Raw genomic sequence first — 19,733 nt, 5'->3', positions numbered from 1 at the left:
TCTATCGATAGCATTTTCTACGTTATCGATAACCATATTAACTATATTCCTTCATTCACTCACTCATAGCATTATCTAAGGCCTAGTTGAATGGGATTTTATGCCAACCTTTAACTATCGCTACTCACATTTATCGTTAGCCTTAACTATCGACCGTTGCTCGGCTTAAATTTGGCCATCATTTAGCAGCGTCTGCAACACATAAGTGGTACATAACGCCCCTTTATTGCCTAGCTTAGCCTAGGGCTTAACTTTTATCCAATATCCCAGGGCAGATCAATTTAATTAGTACTTGCAGATATACATATATATAACTGTATTGAATAGCTTTAGTTATTGCCAACAATCGTGGTAACTAGCCAATGCTGCCCCTTTGCGGCAAGTGTAGCGAGCGGGCGAGTAAATGGCATATATATATATATATACATATATATGACCCAATGGGGGCCAACGCGGCGTATGAGTGTTGTGTCTGTTGCTCTACTTTTGTTTTGCTTGGCGCTGACGGGCAGGTAAACACGGCAGCAGCAGCAGCAGCAGCAGAAAGGCAGAGACGTGTGTTAAGCCAGCGACTTAAAGTGCGTAAATGAGCAAGACACACACACATATACACATGCAGCCACTCACGCTCACACGCACATACACCTAGCGCACACAAGAGGCAGACAGAGCATTGTAGTTGTGGCGCCTATTATGCGTATACTTAACATTTATTTCACCCAGACAGCACAGCCAGCGCGTGTATGTGTGTGTGTGTGTGTGTGAGCAAATGAGTGGCAGCTCATAGACACCGTCGAGTTTTATACCCACACATAGACAAACGTACATATAAATTTATATATATACATATACATATATTTATTTAGTATAGAGAGAGAGAGACATACTTATATATATATATATCACACCGTGGCATGCAGCATAAATCTCATCGTGCATTCATCAATGTCAAGCCACAAGTTTGCTTTTCATTTGTTGTTGGCTTCATTCTCGCTTTGTCTGTGGACGAGGGTTGTTTATAACAAAATAAATAACATTTTATCGCATATCAAGCTGTTGAAACAACCCACGTACTCTGCCCCGACGGCACTTAGTATGCCAGCGAAGGCTTTCTCTACCCATTTGCGAATCGAATTGCAAGAAATTTCGAAGCATCTGATTTCCTTGAACTTGAAGAGCGTCAGATAGTTGTGTGTATACAGGTGTGTGGGTGGCTGTGTGTGTGTGTGTGTGAGTGTGTAAGCGATTGATTTGCATATGCTGACTGCATTTCATATGCCATCGAATTTTATTCCATACACTCACACAGACGGCTACACTTAGGATTCCTTCGTTCTCTCTCTTCTTCTCTCTCTTTCGCTCTCTCTCCATCTCTAGCTATAAACCCTGAAATGTGGATAAATTGTTCGTTAAGTTGAAGTGCAGCTAAAGTGGGCAATAAACGCAGACAAACAAGAAGGCATTGAAATGTTAGCCCAATGTTAATGACGCTCCTGTAAATTCGACAACAGAGTTTTTACAGAGCATAGAGTATAGTTGCATAGATGCTCTAGACAGAGTTCTTCATGAATTTTGATGGATGTTAGCTGAAAGAGCAAGTAACATTAGCTTAACATAATATTATATGTAAACTCTCTGTTGTCAACAGAGCTCAACAGACGGTCAACTAAGCTCACAGCAGTCATAGATTTATTAACAGAGAAATGTTAGTCTATACTTAACAGCTGCTTAACATTTTCTGCTCAACAATATTTTTTCCGTCTTAAGCTTCATCTGAGAAATTTGTGGGTAAAATTTCTCTCTCTTTTCTTCCTATTCCATGGAATACAATAAGCCAACTGAAGCGAAGTAAAGCCAAGTCAAACGATTCCTGTGATACAATAAACTAAGCTAACCAAAGCATTGAAACAGAAATTGAATTAGTTAAGGCAGCTGCTCAGCTGCCATAGACCTTCCACTTCAACTTGGAGATATCTTTGAGTTTTCGCCTAAATTTAATATAGATTCAGATTCGCTGGGGCTTGCGACAATTGCAAGGCCAAAGCGCAGGAGAATTTCATTTAATGGCTAGCGACCGCAGAGTCAAGTTGTCAGTTGACTAGGCCAAAAAATTCGCTAGACACGACGGGCGCACAGAGTGGGCGAGGCGTGGGGTGTGGGGCGTGGTTGCAGCAACTAATTTCGACTGGATGCAAGTTTTTATTTTTGTTTTTCCCCCGTTTCCGGGACCGGGGGATTCATGCACTTTACGAGCGTCAGGCGCCAGGCGCATTGGCATTGGCAGCCGTCGCCAGCGTCGTCAACTCGAGTGCGCGCATTAAGTAAATAAAGCGTCCAAATAAAATGGAAATACAGACGCGGCGACACGGCTTCACCGTTAGCTCAAAAATCTTTAATATTGCTGCCAACAGTCAAGGCATTCTGCATTGTCTGCTCATCGATTTTCGCACACTTGGCTGATTGCCCAGACCCAGACTAGATGAACAATGAAGAAGAGAGAGAGAAAAAAAAGAAGCAAATACATCGAAATAAATATGTCTAACTGACGCTAAGAGTCATTGAAATTGAAATTATTGAGCTACGCTCGTAGATTTGAATATCGAAGAGTTTCCGATTTCTATTATACTCCAAAGCAATTGAAAATGGGTAATCAAGGCAGATTAATTCCCCTCCAGAAATAGATGATAAGCAAGGGCAGACGATGGCACTTATAGAGTAAGAATTCTCTGATGGCTGAGCATAGCTGACGATGCAAATTTAAGAATTATTTTACTAAATATAATTTGAAGTCTTATAAGCATAGAAAGCTAAAAATGTACAAATTAAATTAGTTCTTATATATCTATCATTTACTTGGCAGAAAACTTATCGAACCGCCCTCGTTTTCATGTGTATGAATATTCTTTCAAAATGTTAACTTGTATTTAAATATATACTATTATATACCTTTGATAAAAAATTATTGTAGCTGCTCTGATATCTCATCTACTTCCACAAACTTCCTAAATATCTTTTAAAATCCATATTGAGACTTCAATTATTTAACACAGCTCGAACATTATAAAAGGTAAAGACATTATATTCATTATATAGTAACTTCTAGGGCCTATATATATTATACAAAATTCTATTTTCACATACTATCCACATAGTCATAGTTGAAAATATATAGTCAGTATATAGTCATTTCAGAAACGGTTTCTAATAAAGCGTTTTCCACTTTTAAGATAGGCTTCACATACCTTTCCAAAAACTCCAAATGCAACTATTTTCCTTATATTAACCTCTGATATAAGAGAAAATCAATATTTCGGCTTATTTCAATATATCAAGCATCATATTTTTCATAAAGCTACTTCAAAAGTGTATATAGATTATACAATATTCCTTTTGTACAAAAAGCAGTAGGCAACTGACTGTAATAAGACTCATTTCAGGCTTACGATATGCTTCATAAATCTTTACATATTTAATATACATCTTTGGATATTATTGGTATTTATATTTGTATTTGTGCTCTGCTCCTTCCAAATATAGGCCGAAATCTATTGAACAGAGCAAATCAGGCAGAACATTTAGGGCATCTCTTAGTCATGCACTGCCGACTCCTCCTGCCCCGAAATGCAAATGAGTGGCCAAAAAATTGTTGTATGCTGCTGGGCAAAGGCGTCACCTACACACACACACCCACACACACACCCACACACACACCCACACACAATACAATATGTTTGGGCCGATTTCAATTGGGAACGTTCAAAGCTAACAAGCTGCAAAACAGCCGGAAGCGCAATTCACTCGAGTCATTTGGGTTTTCCTGTCGCTGAAAAAGTTTCGTTTCGCAAAAGGCAAAAGACTGAAATTCCATTGCTCAAAAGCATAACAAGGCACAGGCACAGGAGCAGCAGGAGCAGCAGGAGCAAATCACTTGTAAACACTTGAGAAAAAGAGCAGAACAAAGAAAAAGAAAATAAAGAAATACTACTAAAAAAAAAATTGAAGGCTGACAACAGGCGACGAAGCCAAAACACAAATCAAAAGATAAACGCCAACCGGATGTTGGAGGCTCGCTCTCTCGCTCTCTCGCTCCCAACGCATTTAAGACGCTGCCCAGCGGCCATTGCTAAGCGCGTCAGACAGCGCATAAAGATGAAAAATTGTAGATGCGGCAGCTGAGCATCATTGCCGGAGGAGGAGGAGGAGGCGCAGGAGGAGCAACACACAAGAGTTTGCTTAAATAAAGTGCAAATTTGGCAAGGCACAGACAAATGAGCAACGCATTTGGCTTGACAAGTGCTGGACATGATCGAACATGGGACAGCTGCTGTTGCGCTGGCTAATATGTTAGTGTCAAAAATGTTGCCCCGACAAGACCACTCACCCCCCCAACCCCAACAACCTTTCTTCAATAGAAAATTGAAATTCACAACAAAACGAAGACCAAAAAAAAAATCAAGTTTCCTTTTTTTTCGTTTCTTTGGAAAACTTTTTTGTTGTTATCCATAAAAGTTTGATGGCATGGTAATAATATTCACTCGACCAGCCCTTGAGGGCGGTGTTGGCTGTTGGTGCGAGTGTGGGCGTGGCGCACTGCTAATCTGTTGGTTTTCCTACGCGCCATAATGATTATTTGTTGGGCCAAAATCGAGCTGAGCTGAGAGCGGGCAGCGGCGAAGGCAGCGGAGGGAGCAGAGGCAGCAGCAGCAGCTTGTTGATTAAATTTTCAACATATTTGACGCAGCGCAAAACTTAATTAAATACATTAAAAGCTGATTAATAACAATATTAAAACCAAACATTGTGACGGCTGCTGTTGCTGCTGTCGACGCTGCCGTCGTCGCTGTCGACGTCGCTGCTGCCAAGCTGAAAAATTTCCTCATTAATATTAACAACTTCATTTAAGACCTCGACGACGCTTTTTTGGCCCGATTATTTTTGCAATTATGCAAAGTAGCTGCTAGTTGAATACACTTTGTTGTTTGTTGTTGTTGTTGTTGGTTGTTGTTGGTGTTGCTGTTGTTGTTGGTTGTCAATGCGTGCACAAAGTTAAATATTAATAAATTTTTAATCAAAGCCTCGTTGGGCAACATGATTTCGAGTAACTCTCGCTCTCACTCTGTCTCTCTCTCTCTCTCACTTTGCTCTCAACAAGCTTGTGGTCAAGCATGAAAAATAAATCCCATTTACTTAACTTGACTTCTCACGTGCCGGGCATCTAACATGCATATAAATTTTGCCAAATTTGGAGAAATTTTGCAGACCCTTTCGCAATGAAATTCATCAATATTATATGATATATCAAAATTTAGCTGTGGGAAGGAGAGAGAGAGAGAGAGAGGGGCCTTGAGTAGAATGGGAAAATATCGTGGGCATAGAACTTCAAAGTCTGTCAGATTATTGACTACTTGTTGCCAAATTTTGATTAAGATTTGAACTAATAGAGCTTCTTAAATATTGTATAGCTATTTTTGAAAAATAGGAAACTAATTTATTTAACATTTATCAAAGTTATAGCTGTCTATGAATAACCCAGTCCGAGTAATATAAAATTCTAATGTATATATAATTTTAATTTATATATACTAAAAATAAAAAATATTTAATTTACCTGAACTTTATTTGTGCTATATTTTATATGAGAGCTACATAATACAGTAATGCAATCTGTGGGATAAAAAGAGAGAGCAAAACATATATCAGACTTGATTTGAGACTCCACTCAATTAATGTTGCTTGAAAATATAAATCTGTATTAGGCTGATTAAGCTCCGCTGCTAAGGGCCACACACACGCAAAGATCCTAATATAATTCAATAAAAATAATTTACAAAGTATAAATTCCATTTAATATTACAGCTGCTTTGCAGCGATTTAAGACAGCTTAGCATTAGCCTAATATACGCGTACATCAATTGAGGCTTATTTCATTGCTGAACACATTAAAAGAAATACCCGCACACACACATACAGAGTTGACTCACCTACCCTAAGACTTCAACCTGAAAATTGTCAGATTTAATTTGAGTCACATCATTACGTAAAATTTTCTTTTTTTTTTTTTTTTTCGGATGCTGAGACAAATTTTGCTCGTCTCGTCGCATTTAACAGGCTAAACGCCAAATGCAGGTTGCCTGGCAATTTTAAAAGGTAACACACACACACATATACACACTCATACACATTCACATCGATCGACTGAGTGGCAGCAGCTTTTGACTTCGCTCCCATCTTCACTCGTTGCGCCGCGTGCTTTGCAGTTCACGTTTATTTGCATGAGAAAGAAATCACAGCAGAGCACATGTCGCCGACAGACGGACAGACAGACAGCCAGACAGTTGTGTGTGAAATCTTTGTAACCAAATTGTGCGCAAGAGCATAAAATCATCTTTTTATGTGCCGCACATACGTTTAGCAGGCACTGTTGGCAGCAGCTTCAAGTTTAAAAAGCAAAAAAAGCTGAAATCAAAGAGAAAAACTGCACTTTAATTGCATTTACGCAACTTTGGTCTGTGACTAATTGATTGGAGCATTTCTGTAAGTGGCTGCAGTCAGCTTGCCAGCTAAACTTCTCTCGCTGCAGCGCTGCCCCTACCGCCCCCCGCCACATTCCCTTGTCGACTCATGCATATTGCATGAAGCTGCGAGCCAAAGTACTACGAATTTACGAGACTGCATTACCTGCAGCTATCTACAGAGTGAGTGTGAGACGGAATTGACAACAAACAAAGAGTAAGAGAGAGCAGATAGTGAGAGAGAGAGGGTCGCTCGAAAAGCATGTCAAGCTGTGGCACATATAAAATTTATGCGCGCCTCACAAATGTTGTGCGACTTTCACGAAAGGCAAAAAAGGGCTGCGCACACGCACACGGCTCATAAATTTTTATTGTGTGGTAAAGATGGCCAAACAGCCGGAACCTCAAAAGCCCCAGAGCCACGCCTCCCCCTCCGCCATCCAGGCCGCAACATCTTTGCTGATGCGTGCGGTCGGCAACAGCCAAAACAAAGCGAAAGCCGAGCTGGCCTTTACTACAATTTGTTTTTGCTTCTCTTTTTTTTTTATTTTTTTATTTGTATTTTGGACGCACTCTGCGATGAAGTGCCAAATGGTGGCAGAACAGGCAATAGATAGAAGAGTGGGGGGGGCGTGGCATAGAGAGTGAGCTGGAAGCTGGGGAGGCTGGGCGCAATAGTAATGAAGCCGAGTGCGTTTGCCAGCCATTCAGCGCGAAATGAACTGACCTAGAAGGGGGGGAGGGGGGGCAGGATAGTGGGGTAAGCCACGTCCCGGACAGATGCCTGCTTCAGCTCAATGAGAAAATGCAGCAGTAGCAGCGGCAGCGGCAGCGACAGAGCAGCAGAGCGGGCCAGAGGGGAAAGGGGCCGACTATGCTATGTAGGTAGCTGTTGGAAAATAAATTCATTTCAGTGTCTCGCTGACGTATGGACGACGGATGCCTTGGCCTAGGACGGTGCACAGGAAGTGTTATTTAAATGCAGGATATTGCATGCGGAAATTTATTATCATGTGGCATGACGTTCAAGAAAGCGCAAATACATATATACACATATAATACAAATATACATAGAGCTATATATATATATACATATATATATAGTATATGGTATAAGGGACAGCGTGGCTGCCTTTGTTTGTGCATGCTCTAGAGCATGCGAATTTCTGAAATGTAATTAAAAGGCAACAATTTTCTTTATCCACACTCATACACATGCACACACACACACATACATATATATAGAGAAAAATATTGTAAAGAATTGTCAGGAAGTTTAATTGAATTTTCAGCGCATAAATTAAAAAAAGAAAGACGAAAAAACAGAAAAAAAAAACACACAAACCATAAAAAGAAAGCTTTAAAATTTAATGGAAAACGGCTTATGAATAATGCAATTGGACGGCGCTCTCACAATTGTCAACATCAAGTATTTATGAAGTGAAGTAAGATTTAATTGAGCTGCGTTTTACTTTTGATGTAGAATACGCCATATATGTCTGCTCATATGCTCTGGCAAATGGGCATGTGGGGCATATTGGTTTTGTGCAATGGGATCTGGGTGACTTTGGATTGTAATACTCTGCTTAATTGGTATCAACTATAGAGATATCGAAAATGAATATGTAGGTAGAGGAATTTCATATTAATTTATCTTATATTTATTTTGATAATTTTATTTATTTAATTTAAATATAATATGTTTTGTACTTTTCTTTTTTATTTTTTTATTTATTTTGTTTAATTTTTTATTTTTATTTTATTTTTATATATTTATTTATTTATTTTTTATTTTTATTTTTTTTTTTTTTGTTATATAAATACAATTTTAAAAAAGAATTACACCAAGGCTTGGGTCTTATCACACTTATTATAAATTCATAAATATTTATGCATACATAATAACCCATGCCTAATCGAATCCCATATTATTATGCATGCCCAAACATTGAAATTATAGAAAAAAAATAAATAAATAAATAACAATAATAATTTCTATGGAAAAGCGCTTTTCTAGCTAAATCAATTTCCGCTCGCTACTTTCATTAGAATTATTATGATATCAATTTGAATACGAGCATCTCTATATGTATATAAAAAAAATTACAATTCAATTGAATGTTTTCTTTTTTTTATTTAAACGATTTACAATCGCAACAAATTCTCAGCTGGTTTACAATTGTATTTGCAACTGCAACTTATTTTGGCTATTGCATTTTTGCACATGCAAATTTACGTTTTATTGCATTGATTTCTTTGAATGTGTGTGTGTGTGAGTGTGAGTGTGTGTCTGTGTGGAGGGCAAACGCGTTAAAATTGCAAAATAAGCTGGCATTTAAATGTGGACAGACAAATGTTTGTATATATCGACACTATCTGTATATATATATACATACATATATATTTATATAGTTTTTATACATTGCGTATACGCAATGTGGTGCAGCGGACAGACAGCCACATGGTTGACTGACTGCAGCGACAGTTAACTGTTGTCTCTCGATGTATGTGTGTTTGTGTGTCGGCTTCCCGTCACTTGTTTACAATGTACGTAATTTGTTGCTGTGGTCAAAAAAATGTCGATTGCATTATTATTGAATAATTGAAGAGCATACATAGCTCTGCAGTGAATGTGTGAATGCATGAATGTATTTAGAGCTAAACTGATTACAAATGCGTATTGGATGTGTGAAATGTGTGTTGGCCACGTGTGCAGCGTATACGTGATATTTATTGAACCAGCCTAGAGAAAGCCGAACGGGGGCATAAAAGTTGGCAAAGCCCAGGCGCAAAAGTTATAAATTATTTGCAGTAGACTGATTGGCAAAAGCAATTGCAAAAAGCGTGCAAAAACAATGGCCACAGCAAGCGAGAGAGAGAGAGAGAGGGAAAGGGGGAGAGGGAGAGAGAGGAGAGTGAGGGATGCTGTACACATAACAGCTGCAACCGCAACCAACAACAACAACTACAACAACAACAACTACAACAACAACAACTACAACAACAACTACTACAACAACAACAACCACAAGAACAACTACTACAACAACAGCAACAACTGTACTACTACAGTCAGGGCAATGAAAGGCCTTTGCCGGGACATGGCAACAAGGCGCAAACACTCGAGTGCAAAGATAGAGAAAAATGGCGCATGAAATGAAGCGGAAATGGCGCAAAAAGGAACCCAGAGCTATCGCACGCACACACACACACACACACAATCAGTTTGAATGGGATGAAAGGCAGCGGCGACGGCTGAGGCAGTGGCAGGGACGGGCAGGCCTTGCTGCATAGCCACTTACAGGGCTGAACTAATATGTACATTAGTATCTTTGAATGCATGTGAACAACTGATAAATGTCTGGTCATGTTTGCCTTTCGCCCATTTATATAAACTACACATATACATATATATATATATATATATATATATATATGTATAAGTGTATGAGTGTGTGTTTGTGGCCTGTGAATGAAATCGAGCGTCGAATGAGAAATGCATGCAATTTATTTTATTTTATTTCAGTTTAGTTTAGTTTTAGTTTTTCCTAGTTGGGGTTTCGTTTGAGCTGCCCCGCCCCCGCATACGTTTCCCGTTTCATTCGCATTTGCAATCGGCGAAGAAAAGGCAAAACGTTTTGCAAAAGCGTTTTCAAAAGTGCACTTTGATATGCCGAATAAACGTTGATGGATATAAAAGCGAGTGGCCTAAGCAATGGTGTGTGCGGAATAGAAAAACATTTTTGATTAGGCAAAGCTAAAAGGTATCAAAGTGAATAGAAAATATATTTGAAAATAATTGGAATTCAAGCAAGTAATAATTGCCTTAAACTTTAAAAATCAAAAGAACTTAACTGTTTTTTTTATTAATTAAAAATATTAAGTCTCACAAAAATAAAAATTTTATATTAATTGATATAAAAAATGTAATTTAATTGATATAAAAATGATAATACAAATAAAACGAATTTTAAAAATAAAATTAAATTAAATAGAAAAATATTGAATCTAAAAAATAAGGAAATTAAAAGTAAAATATAAATACATGTTAATTTAACTAAAATAATACATTTAGTAAATATATAATAGTTTTATTTGATATACATATATATAAAAAAAATTACAACAATTTTACTATATAATATATAATTTTATTATATGAATATAATTTTCTAAAAAGAAATATTAATATTAAAAAAAAAAAAAAAAAAAAATGCAAAAATAAAAAAGAACTTCGTAATTCTAATAATTCAATATAATTATAATTATTTAAAAACAAAATTTAATCAAATAAATTATAATGCAATATGATTTTTTAAAAAGAAAAAAAAAACATTTAGTTACATATATCCATAAATATATTTATTTTCTATATTAGAAATATTCGGTATTAAAAAGTTAAGCTAAATATTTGTACAAATTCTAGTGCATCAAAATCTGTTACATCAAAGGATTTACTATGTAATACCATTTAGATATATATATATCTGTAGTTTGTAGCAAAAACAAACGAATTTTGTGCGCTGTGGGGCCAGGCCAAGCTTGTAGTTCAACAAAGTACAGTGGAAAATGCTAATGCATGCGTGGCTTAGAGGCCAAGCTGCATAAATATACGATGAGCTATAAAAAGCGAAGCACACACACACACACGCACACAATTACAGCTATGCACATGCATAATAAATGCAGTCGCAGTGGCTCGCGCTGCTGCTGAACTACTTACTAGCCAACCGCAACAAGTGCACTCGGCAGCTGCATAGCCACAGTCACACACGCATACATTTATGTATATACACACACGCACACATGCACAGCTTCACTGACACGTAGACAGGTGTGCATTTAAATGACATGTGTCGTCTTCACACTCAAATGCACTTCAAACGCGCGCGCCGCACGCTCGCAACTGGCCAGGCTGAGGCGGAGGCCCAGACCCAGGCCCATGCTGAGGCCCAGTTCAGTTCAGTTAAGCCCGCCCACAATAGCTCCCGAATGCCCTTGCTGTATGCCACTTTGCAACCGCAGCACATATAGCCACAGTGTGTGTGTGTGTGTGTGTGCCTGTGTGTTGCCTTGAAATCTCATGGCTGACATAAACTTCCGCATTAAATCGACTTTGAACTTGAAAATGTTTAGTTACAGGGACGCACACACACACACACAGACTTGCCTATACTTACACTATAAAGTGTTGCAGTTGCAGTTCTAGTTGCTGCTGTTGTTGTTGTTGTTGTTGTTTTCGCTGTCATTTGAAGGTGAAAGCGCTCAGTTAGCAATTTGCTTTTAATATTTAAACATGCAAAATTATTGCAACAAAATTTTGCGCAGGGAAAATGCCGGCAAAGGCAAAGGTATGTGGGTGGGTGGGCATGTATGAAAGTGTGTGTCAGTGTGTGTGTGTTTATTTGTGTTGAATCAGTGCACAGCTAAAGTCTGTGCACGTGCACGAACGTTAGGTAAATCGACAGCCCTGCAAAGTATGCTACGTTTTTTTTTCGTAGCTTGTTTAGTCGAAAGAAGCTACTCGAAAGCGAATGCGATTGCCAATCAGCTCAGGACTTGTTTTGCCACATGAATACGTAAACAGGGAGAGAGAGGGGGAGAGTGAAAGTGAGAGAGGGAGGGAGCGTGAGCAGAGAAATAAAGGGTAACAGGTAAAGCTAAAGTACATGTGTTTTGTGTGCTAACTAATGCAAACTTTTAATGAGCTCCTTGCCTGCAATTGAAGCTGCAATTGAGACGATGCAAAGAGCAAGCGGCAAACGGCAAATGGCAACTGGCAAACTGCAACAGCATCAACATCTGCATCAGCATTAGTTTCAGCAGCTACCTTTGCTGCATTTAATTAGCAGAGTTGACGATGTTCCCAAAACTAAACGCAAATCCAATTTGACAAGTGCAAGCACAAAACTTGCATATTAATTGGCTGCCATGCATGCACAAAATGCCTCAAACGAACAGCCCAATTAAAACCTGGCCAGGGAATAAATCAAGGAAAAAAAAAACAGAAATGTATTTATGCTAAATGTGTTGAATGCAGCTGCAACGGTAAAATGAATATGATTTCCATTTGAAATGCATTTTTCTTAGATTTAGAGAGTGGAAAGTCTAATTAAAAGTAACTTTCCTAATTGAGTGGCTCTCTTGGGCAATTATAAATGCAGTTTTGATAGCTGCAGCATTTCTTAGAATTTTTGAGTATGTTTTTATTTGAAAGCTCGGCTTTGACTTTGAGTTATATTTTAATTTTTGTTTTTTTAATTAATTATGCTGGCATGGACAAAGCATTTATTCAGAAATCATTTTCGTTTACTTTCAATGTTCTTTCATATGCAACAATTTACTGTGCCTCAGAAATTTTCAATGTCTGCTAAATAATCTTATGTATATATTTCTACTACAACAAATAATAGAAGGATTGATATTGAACGGCTGAAAGGAAGTCATCCCTGACTCACTCCTGGTAGATGTTTTTCTGCTAGTCTGTCTGACTAGATATCTCAGCATCATCTATCCCTTCATCTATCGACTTCTTTCTAATAATCTGATGGTATATTTATTATAAGATCGATTCTTTGTCTTCACTTCCCACTCTTCATATGTATCTCACTCTCTCTTCATCTGTAAACCTCAATCATTCGCTTTCTCAATATCTCTCTAAGAAGAGAGAGTGACAGAGAGGGCCAAAGGGAGATAGCGAGAAAGCATATGATTGATGTCTCTACTGTCTCTCTTTCTCTACCTTTCTATCATCATACCTCTCTCTTCTACACTTACATGTATGTCTCTATTCCCATCACTTTCTTACAGTTACAATCTCTCTATCACTCTTCTTCCCCATCTCCCTTTTCATCTCTCTCTTTCCTTCTCTCTCCTTCTCTATCTGCGTGCCTCTCACCAACTATCTACAGCTTCTCTGACATTCTACCTCCACCTGTATCACATGACATATCATCCATTTATCTTTCTCGTGGCCCACTTCACCATAAATTCATTTACAGCAATTACTTTAAAAGGCATTCAAAATATATATCACACTTGCTAATTGCCTCAGTTAAGCACATGCAGCCATGCGGATCACATAAATCTTTAGGGGCTATGCAAACCAACTATTTGTTATAGAGTCAACCTCAGCATATAGAAGCAGAGCAAAGAGTAGCAGCTGAGGGGGAGGGGGTGGGGCTAACAAAGCGCCTTTTGTTGCCACAGTCGATGGTAGCCTTATGTGAGCTATAAACCGAGCGATAGACGGCACTCACATTACGCATGCAACATTTTCGCGACGCGTTTATGGCGCCGCAATATATACTAGATAAACATAGATATATATAGTTGTACATGTAGATATATAAGTATAAACTATATAAGTATTACATGCTATACAGTTACATTTACTATCCATACACACACACACAGAAAGAAGACACACATAAGCATGCGTTGACATTTTACTACGTTTGCCGTTGCGCTGCTCTTGGCTTCTACGATTTTATGCTTGCCACATTTTTATGCCCCACACACTCATTGAAATTGTGCGAAGGAGGGTATATGGATTATGTTAAAGTGTGAGAAGTGAACCGAAGTAGGCCTAGAAGTGCATATAAGTCAAGGGTACAATAAAAGTTAATTGAAGGATTTGCCATAACTCGAAAACATGAGAGAGAGAGATCAAATTATTAGTATTATATATTTAATCAGACAATGTCTGGATAGAATGAAAATATTGTCTTTTTCGAGTACCTACTCTATTCTCCTCCTATGGCTGCCTCTATAGGGTATTTCCTAGTCTTTCTTCTCCATTATAGTTATTAGTTATTATTTGAACATGCATAGCTTTTCCTCTATATCTTCATTCATCTATAACTGTGGAAATTGGCTTAAGGACTTTGTTTTTCTCTGTCATAACTCAAAGACCATCTTTGTTATAGATAGTAATTTTAGTATACACCGCTCTCCTAAGTCATACACAGAGTAATACTATTATCTTTTTTAAATGCCTCTTCAAACACGCATTATATTCAGGTTACGAGTATCCTCTTAGCGAGAACTATAAAAGGTAGAGGTAGTAAATTTGGTATACACACTTAGCCTAGATAAATATATAATATATATACAATACCTCCCGAGAATATAGAGATATTGCAGGTATTGGATGATGAATCGTCTTTTATTTCGCATAGCTCGAAGTCTATAAAATCTGTAGGTAGTGAAATTGGCATTCACATTATACTAAGGCATATCTAGAATAAACTAATGTTCTTTACTAAATACCTCTTTCAATACCCGAGACACTCAAATAGAGTACCGACTGGTCTGCACTCTCGACTCGAACACTCTTACTTAATGCTTACTTGCTTCCTTTTTATGCGTTTTAAATTTATTTCATGGCTGCAGCGAGCTGCCGCTAGCGATGGCGCCTGTCGCACGCACGCAAACTTCCGGCCACACATACATACATTCATGCGTCTGTGTGTGTGTTGGTGTGGGAAGGACTGCGACTGTGACTGTGAAATGAAAACAAGTGGCATGCCCGCCTTCATTTTTATTTATCGCGTGTAATTGTAAAGAAAAAATCGCGCTAAATTATTTAACAAGCAAATGTGAAAGAAATATTCAAATTCATTTGCACTTGCTGCAGGAAATTGATATATGTGCAATAAATTGTGACGACTTTAGATAGGAAATTATTTAGCTGTAAAATATTTGAATTTCGATAGCTAACACAAACAGAAACATAATTTTATTCTAATTGAATTTCCATTTGCAGCTGGGCGAACGAATGCGGTTTAATGCGGGCCATGCTGGCCCACGCCCACAGCAGGTTCACAGCAACAACAGCAACAACAACAACGAGAACAACTAGAGAGTAAAGTGAAGTTGAGTTATGTTGCTGGCGGATGTGAAATTCACTTTGAGGATATGAAAATAGCGCATAAACGAGCCATAACACATGCGAACAAACGGAAGAGCTTAAAAGGAGTGCAAAAAGAGGAAAAGTACAGGCAGAGCTTGGTAATACAGCACACGTATACAACACTGCCAGAGCAACAGCAACAGCAACAGTAACAACAACAACAACAACAACAACAACAACAACAACAATAGCAGCAGCAAAGTTGTCAAAAGAAAAGTGAAAGCCGAAAACTGTAAACGAGACTTCGTGTAAACACTCAAAAGCTCGTTAACAGAATACATCCTGCCTGTGCCTGCCCGCCCGCCTGCCTGCCTGGCTGCCTCTCTCTCCCACCCTCTTACTCACTCATTCTGTGAGTGTGTATCATCATCATGTACGTACAACAGCAACGACTGAGCCGTCTGAGTAGCTTCAACTGTCGCCTCTGCCCGGCCATTGCCATTGCCATTGCCATTGCTATAGTCGCATAGTCGCATAGTCGCGCTTCCGCTTCCGTCTACGCTCACTCGCCTCATTTCCGCTGCGGCTGCAATTAAGCCAACTACCCTCTAACCTGCAACAAAACAACAACGGCAAAAACAACAACAACTACAACTGCAATAAGAATGGCGCGAGCGACCAACTTTAATGGTACGTAACATGAACAAAAACAACAACAACAACAACAAGAAATAGTTAATAATCATAAGTAGCAGCAGCTAAATTCTAAGTGAAAAGTTTTTAAAGCCATTATAAACTCGATTTGCATTTAAATTACATTTACTTAAATAAATTTGTTAAATATGTTAAATGCGGGCTCTTAACTCATTAAGTGCAGGTAGATGGAACAAGTTAGGTGGGAGTGAGTGACTAGCAGATACCCTAAATGTAGTGTAGAGAAGAGCAGCTGATATATGTGAATAATATATGTATATAAACACACACACACACACACACACAGGCACACATTAGCTCGCATTCTGCTTACTGCGCAATTTATGCAGCTTTAGGGCTTGGCTTGCGCTTATGAGCTTTACCATGCGAAATTAGTTATTGAATAACTTTGAACTTTGTTCTAGAGGGATTTTCTTAAGCAAATTTTCAGAGCGTGATAATGTTATATGTGTGTAGAGATGTGTCTAAATGGGTATACAGATGTGTATATATGCATATACTTGTATATATGTAAGCCAAAGTACAAGCCTCTAGTATTTGACAATTTGAGGGCGTAGGAGACGAGATATTCAATATTTCAATTAATCAATGCATATGCATATTGCTTACATAAAGTAACACAGTAAACCTATAACTTGCATTTCTTATGGCATTCAAACATGCTTAATAATGAAATGAAATTGTCAATTTATTTATCGAATAGTTATTAATAAACTCTAGCTGGCAAAAATATATATTTGCAGAAATTCTTAAAGTAAATTTAAACTTGTTATCTTTAAGTCAATATCCCTTATTTATTAGATAAATTATTAGATAAATAAATAAAATTGTATGTCAAATTACGCTGCAAACCCAAATGAATCGATTTTTATATCGTTTTATGATATAAATTATCGATTAATTATTTAAATGATCAATTTCTGATATAATTGATCAGTTTATGATTTAAGTTATCGATTTGGGATGTAAGCTATCGATTTATGATATTAGTTATTATCGATTTATGATATAACTGATCGATTTGTGATATAAGTTATCGATTTCTGATAATGTGAGTGCAGCGAAGACTTCAGCCTCTCAGAGCCTCTAATGGATTGTAGAATCTAACCCAGCTTAGATTTATATAAGTTATAGAATATTAAATGATAACTAAGCAAATTATATTAATTTCAATAAACCATCAATATTCATTAACTTATTTAAGCACCTTTAGCACATTCACATAGGCAACATTAAATCTCATTAAATTGATATAGCTAATCGAATAAAATTTCAATTTCAATTGCAGACGCGCTGGACTACATCTACATAGCCAACAGCATGGATAGCAAGGCCTATCTGATAGCCGACCCGCGGCCCGACGAGCCAGCCGATGAGGATATGATGCAGCAGGCGGAGGAGGAGGAGGAGGAGGAGCAGCAGCAGCAGCAGCAGCCGCAGTTAAATGGCGGCGACAGCAATAACAACAGTCAATACTACAACGATGGCGACTTTCCGAATACGGCGGCAGCTGTGGCAGCTGTTGCGGCCGCGGCTGCCTTGGAGAACAATGCGAACAGCAGCTCGCCGAGCTTTCCCAGCCCCAATAGCTCACCTGGCTCGCCGCTGGCGACCGCAGCGCTGGCAGCAGCTGCGGCCAGCGCCTCGGTGGCGGCGGCTGCAGCGCGCATAACCGCCAAGGCGGCGCATCGGGCGCTGGGCAGCAAAGCGGCTATCGACCTGATCGATGCCGACGGCAGCAAAAGTGCGGACAATAATTATACGAATGTGGCTGTCGGCCTGGGTGCGATGCTGCTGAACGATACGCTGCTGCTGGAGGGCCTGGGCAACGAGACGGGGGGGCTGGGCATCTTTGGCGATGTGGTGAATGGCAGCGGGACGCTGTTAAATGGCAGCGCAGCGATCAATGTGACGGCCAGCAAAGTGGCCGAGGATGACTTCACGCAGCTGCTGCGCATGGCCATCACAACGGTGCTGCTCGGCCTGATGATACTCGTCACGATAATTGGTAAGTGCAGGCAATAAAATTTGTGAAAACATGGAAAGCTCATTAGGGCCGAGAGCCAATGGCCAAAATGCGTAAGCCAAAGCCGTAGCCTAAACATAGACATAATTATTTGTGCGCCACAGACAATAAATGCCATGGACTTCAGTCTCAGGCACGCGCGCGCGTGCCAGCAAATCCGATGGGGAATATGGCAAACAATTCAATAAGGCAAACGAAATGACAGCATGAGCAGGAGCAGAAGCAGAAGCAGTAGTAGGAGCAGTAGCAGGAGCAAGAGCAGCAGTAGCAGCAGCAGCAGTATCCGTAGCAGAAGTTCTGACAGGAGGCGGGTGGCACATCAAGTGCTTTCAAAGATTTTTGCGCCTGTTCAGCATTTTCGGCTCAGTTGCAGATAATAAAATACGCGTAACTGATATTTATGGCTGCTTCCGAGCCATTGTATATTATTTATTATTTGATTTTATTATGCAACAACAACGACAATAGGAGAAGCGCTCGTTATTAATAAGGCTGCGCATTGTTGTTGCGCAACATTCATTACACGCATTTAGCCATAAATCCAAAAGGCAAACAGAAGACAAAATCTATACGCCACATTGAACTAGGCCAGCGACGCGTCGCGACGCAGCGACAGGCTTGCCGTATTCAAAATGACAGACAATCAATCAATCAATCACAGTTTCACAGCCCAACAACAACAACCACAGCGTTTGCTGTAAAACACAAAAACATTCAAGTGTGTGGCTGACGAAAAACAACAGCAAGCAAATGGGCAAACAAACAGCAGGCAGGAGGCGGCGGCTAGCAGCAATCGGCAGCAGGCAACAAACAGACAGCAAATGGCTAGCAGCAGTAACTGGAATTGATTTCATTAATTTAAGTAGATTTCATTTTCATTTTCATTTCATTTCATTTAAACGCGCCCCGTCAAAGTCAACAGCCCAAAAGCATAAAAATCAAAATATCGCGCCCTAGAAAGTATGCTACACTTTTTTTGCAGCACATTTGCTTTGCGCCCATTCACATATTTGTGCAATACCCTGCAGCATTTGGTGAATGCTTAAAGTGGGTATATTGTTTTCTGTGAGAATGCATTTATAGAATATATTTTATATAATTACTTTATTATTTTTAATTTTAAAATATAAATGAGGCACTAAGATTAATTGGGCATTTATGTAAATGAAAATGATAATTAGAATTTTTAAAGTCGACTCTCCCATATCTCCTTATCTATCACAACCAACTAAATTGTATCTAATATCACAGCATTATAGGATATTCACTAGCCGTACATTCCCTTATAGCCACACTCCTAGACTCTTTGCTTTTACTTTTATTGCTCTCATCTGGCATTCATTTTGATTTGCTTCTAATTTGTGTTTTTTTTTTATTATTTATTTTCTGCTATAGTTTTAGCTTGGCGCCTCGCTCGCTTTCACACTAAGCGTTGCCATTTCCCATTCTCCATTCTCCATTTTCCATTCTCATTTTCATTTTGGATTTTCACTTTTCGACATTTTCGTTTCTCGTTTTTCGTTTTCATTCAGATTTCATTTGAGTTTTCCTCACTTTTGAACTTGGCAGTGGTTGCATTTGCTTTGAATGCTGTTTTGAGTGCTAGCATTTAGCATTTAGCATATAA

The 19,733-nt window shown here is 38.7% G+C and overlaps 1 protein-coding gene across 2 annotated transcripts in view; it reads left to right on the top strand.

Moving 5' to 3' along the window:
• Positions 1-19,733, top strand: part of LOC6578951 (5-hydroxytryptamine receptor 2A) — an 88,176-nt gene that overhangs the window by 22,373 nt on the left and 46,070 nt on the right. For both annotated transcript variants that reach the window (XM_015163386.3, XM_002004812.4), the window contains exons 2-3: positions 15,280-16,056; positions 17,369-18,088. In XM_015163386.3, the coding sequence (XP_015018872.1) occupies positions 16,032-16,056; positions 17,369-18,088 (745 nt within the window). In that variant the 5' untranslated portion in view covers positions 15,280-16,031. The remainder of the gene's footprint in view (positions 1-15,279; positions 16,057-17,368; positions 18,089-19,733) is intronic.

This window comes from Drosophila mojavensis, unplaced genomic scaffold (genome assembly GCF_018153725.1).
Source record: "Drosophila mojavensis isolate 15081-1352.22 unplaced genomic scaffold, ASM1815372v1 contig_80, whole genome shotgun sequence".
NCBI lineage: Eukaryota > Metazoa > Arthropoda > Insecta > Diptera > Drosophilidae > Drosophila > Drosophila mojavensis.
The sequence above is the reverse complement of the archived record's forward strand: the minus strand, read 5'-3'. Positions and strand labels throughout refer to the sequence as shown.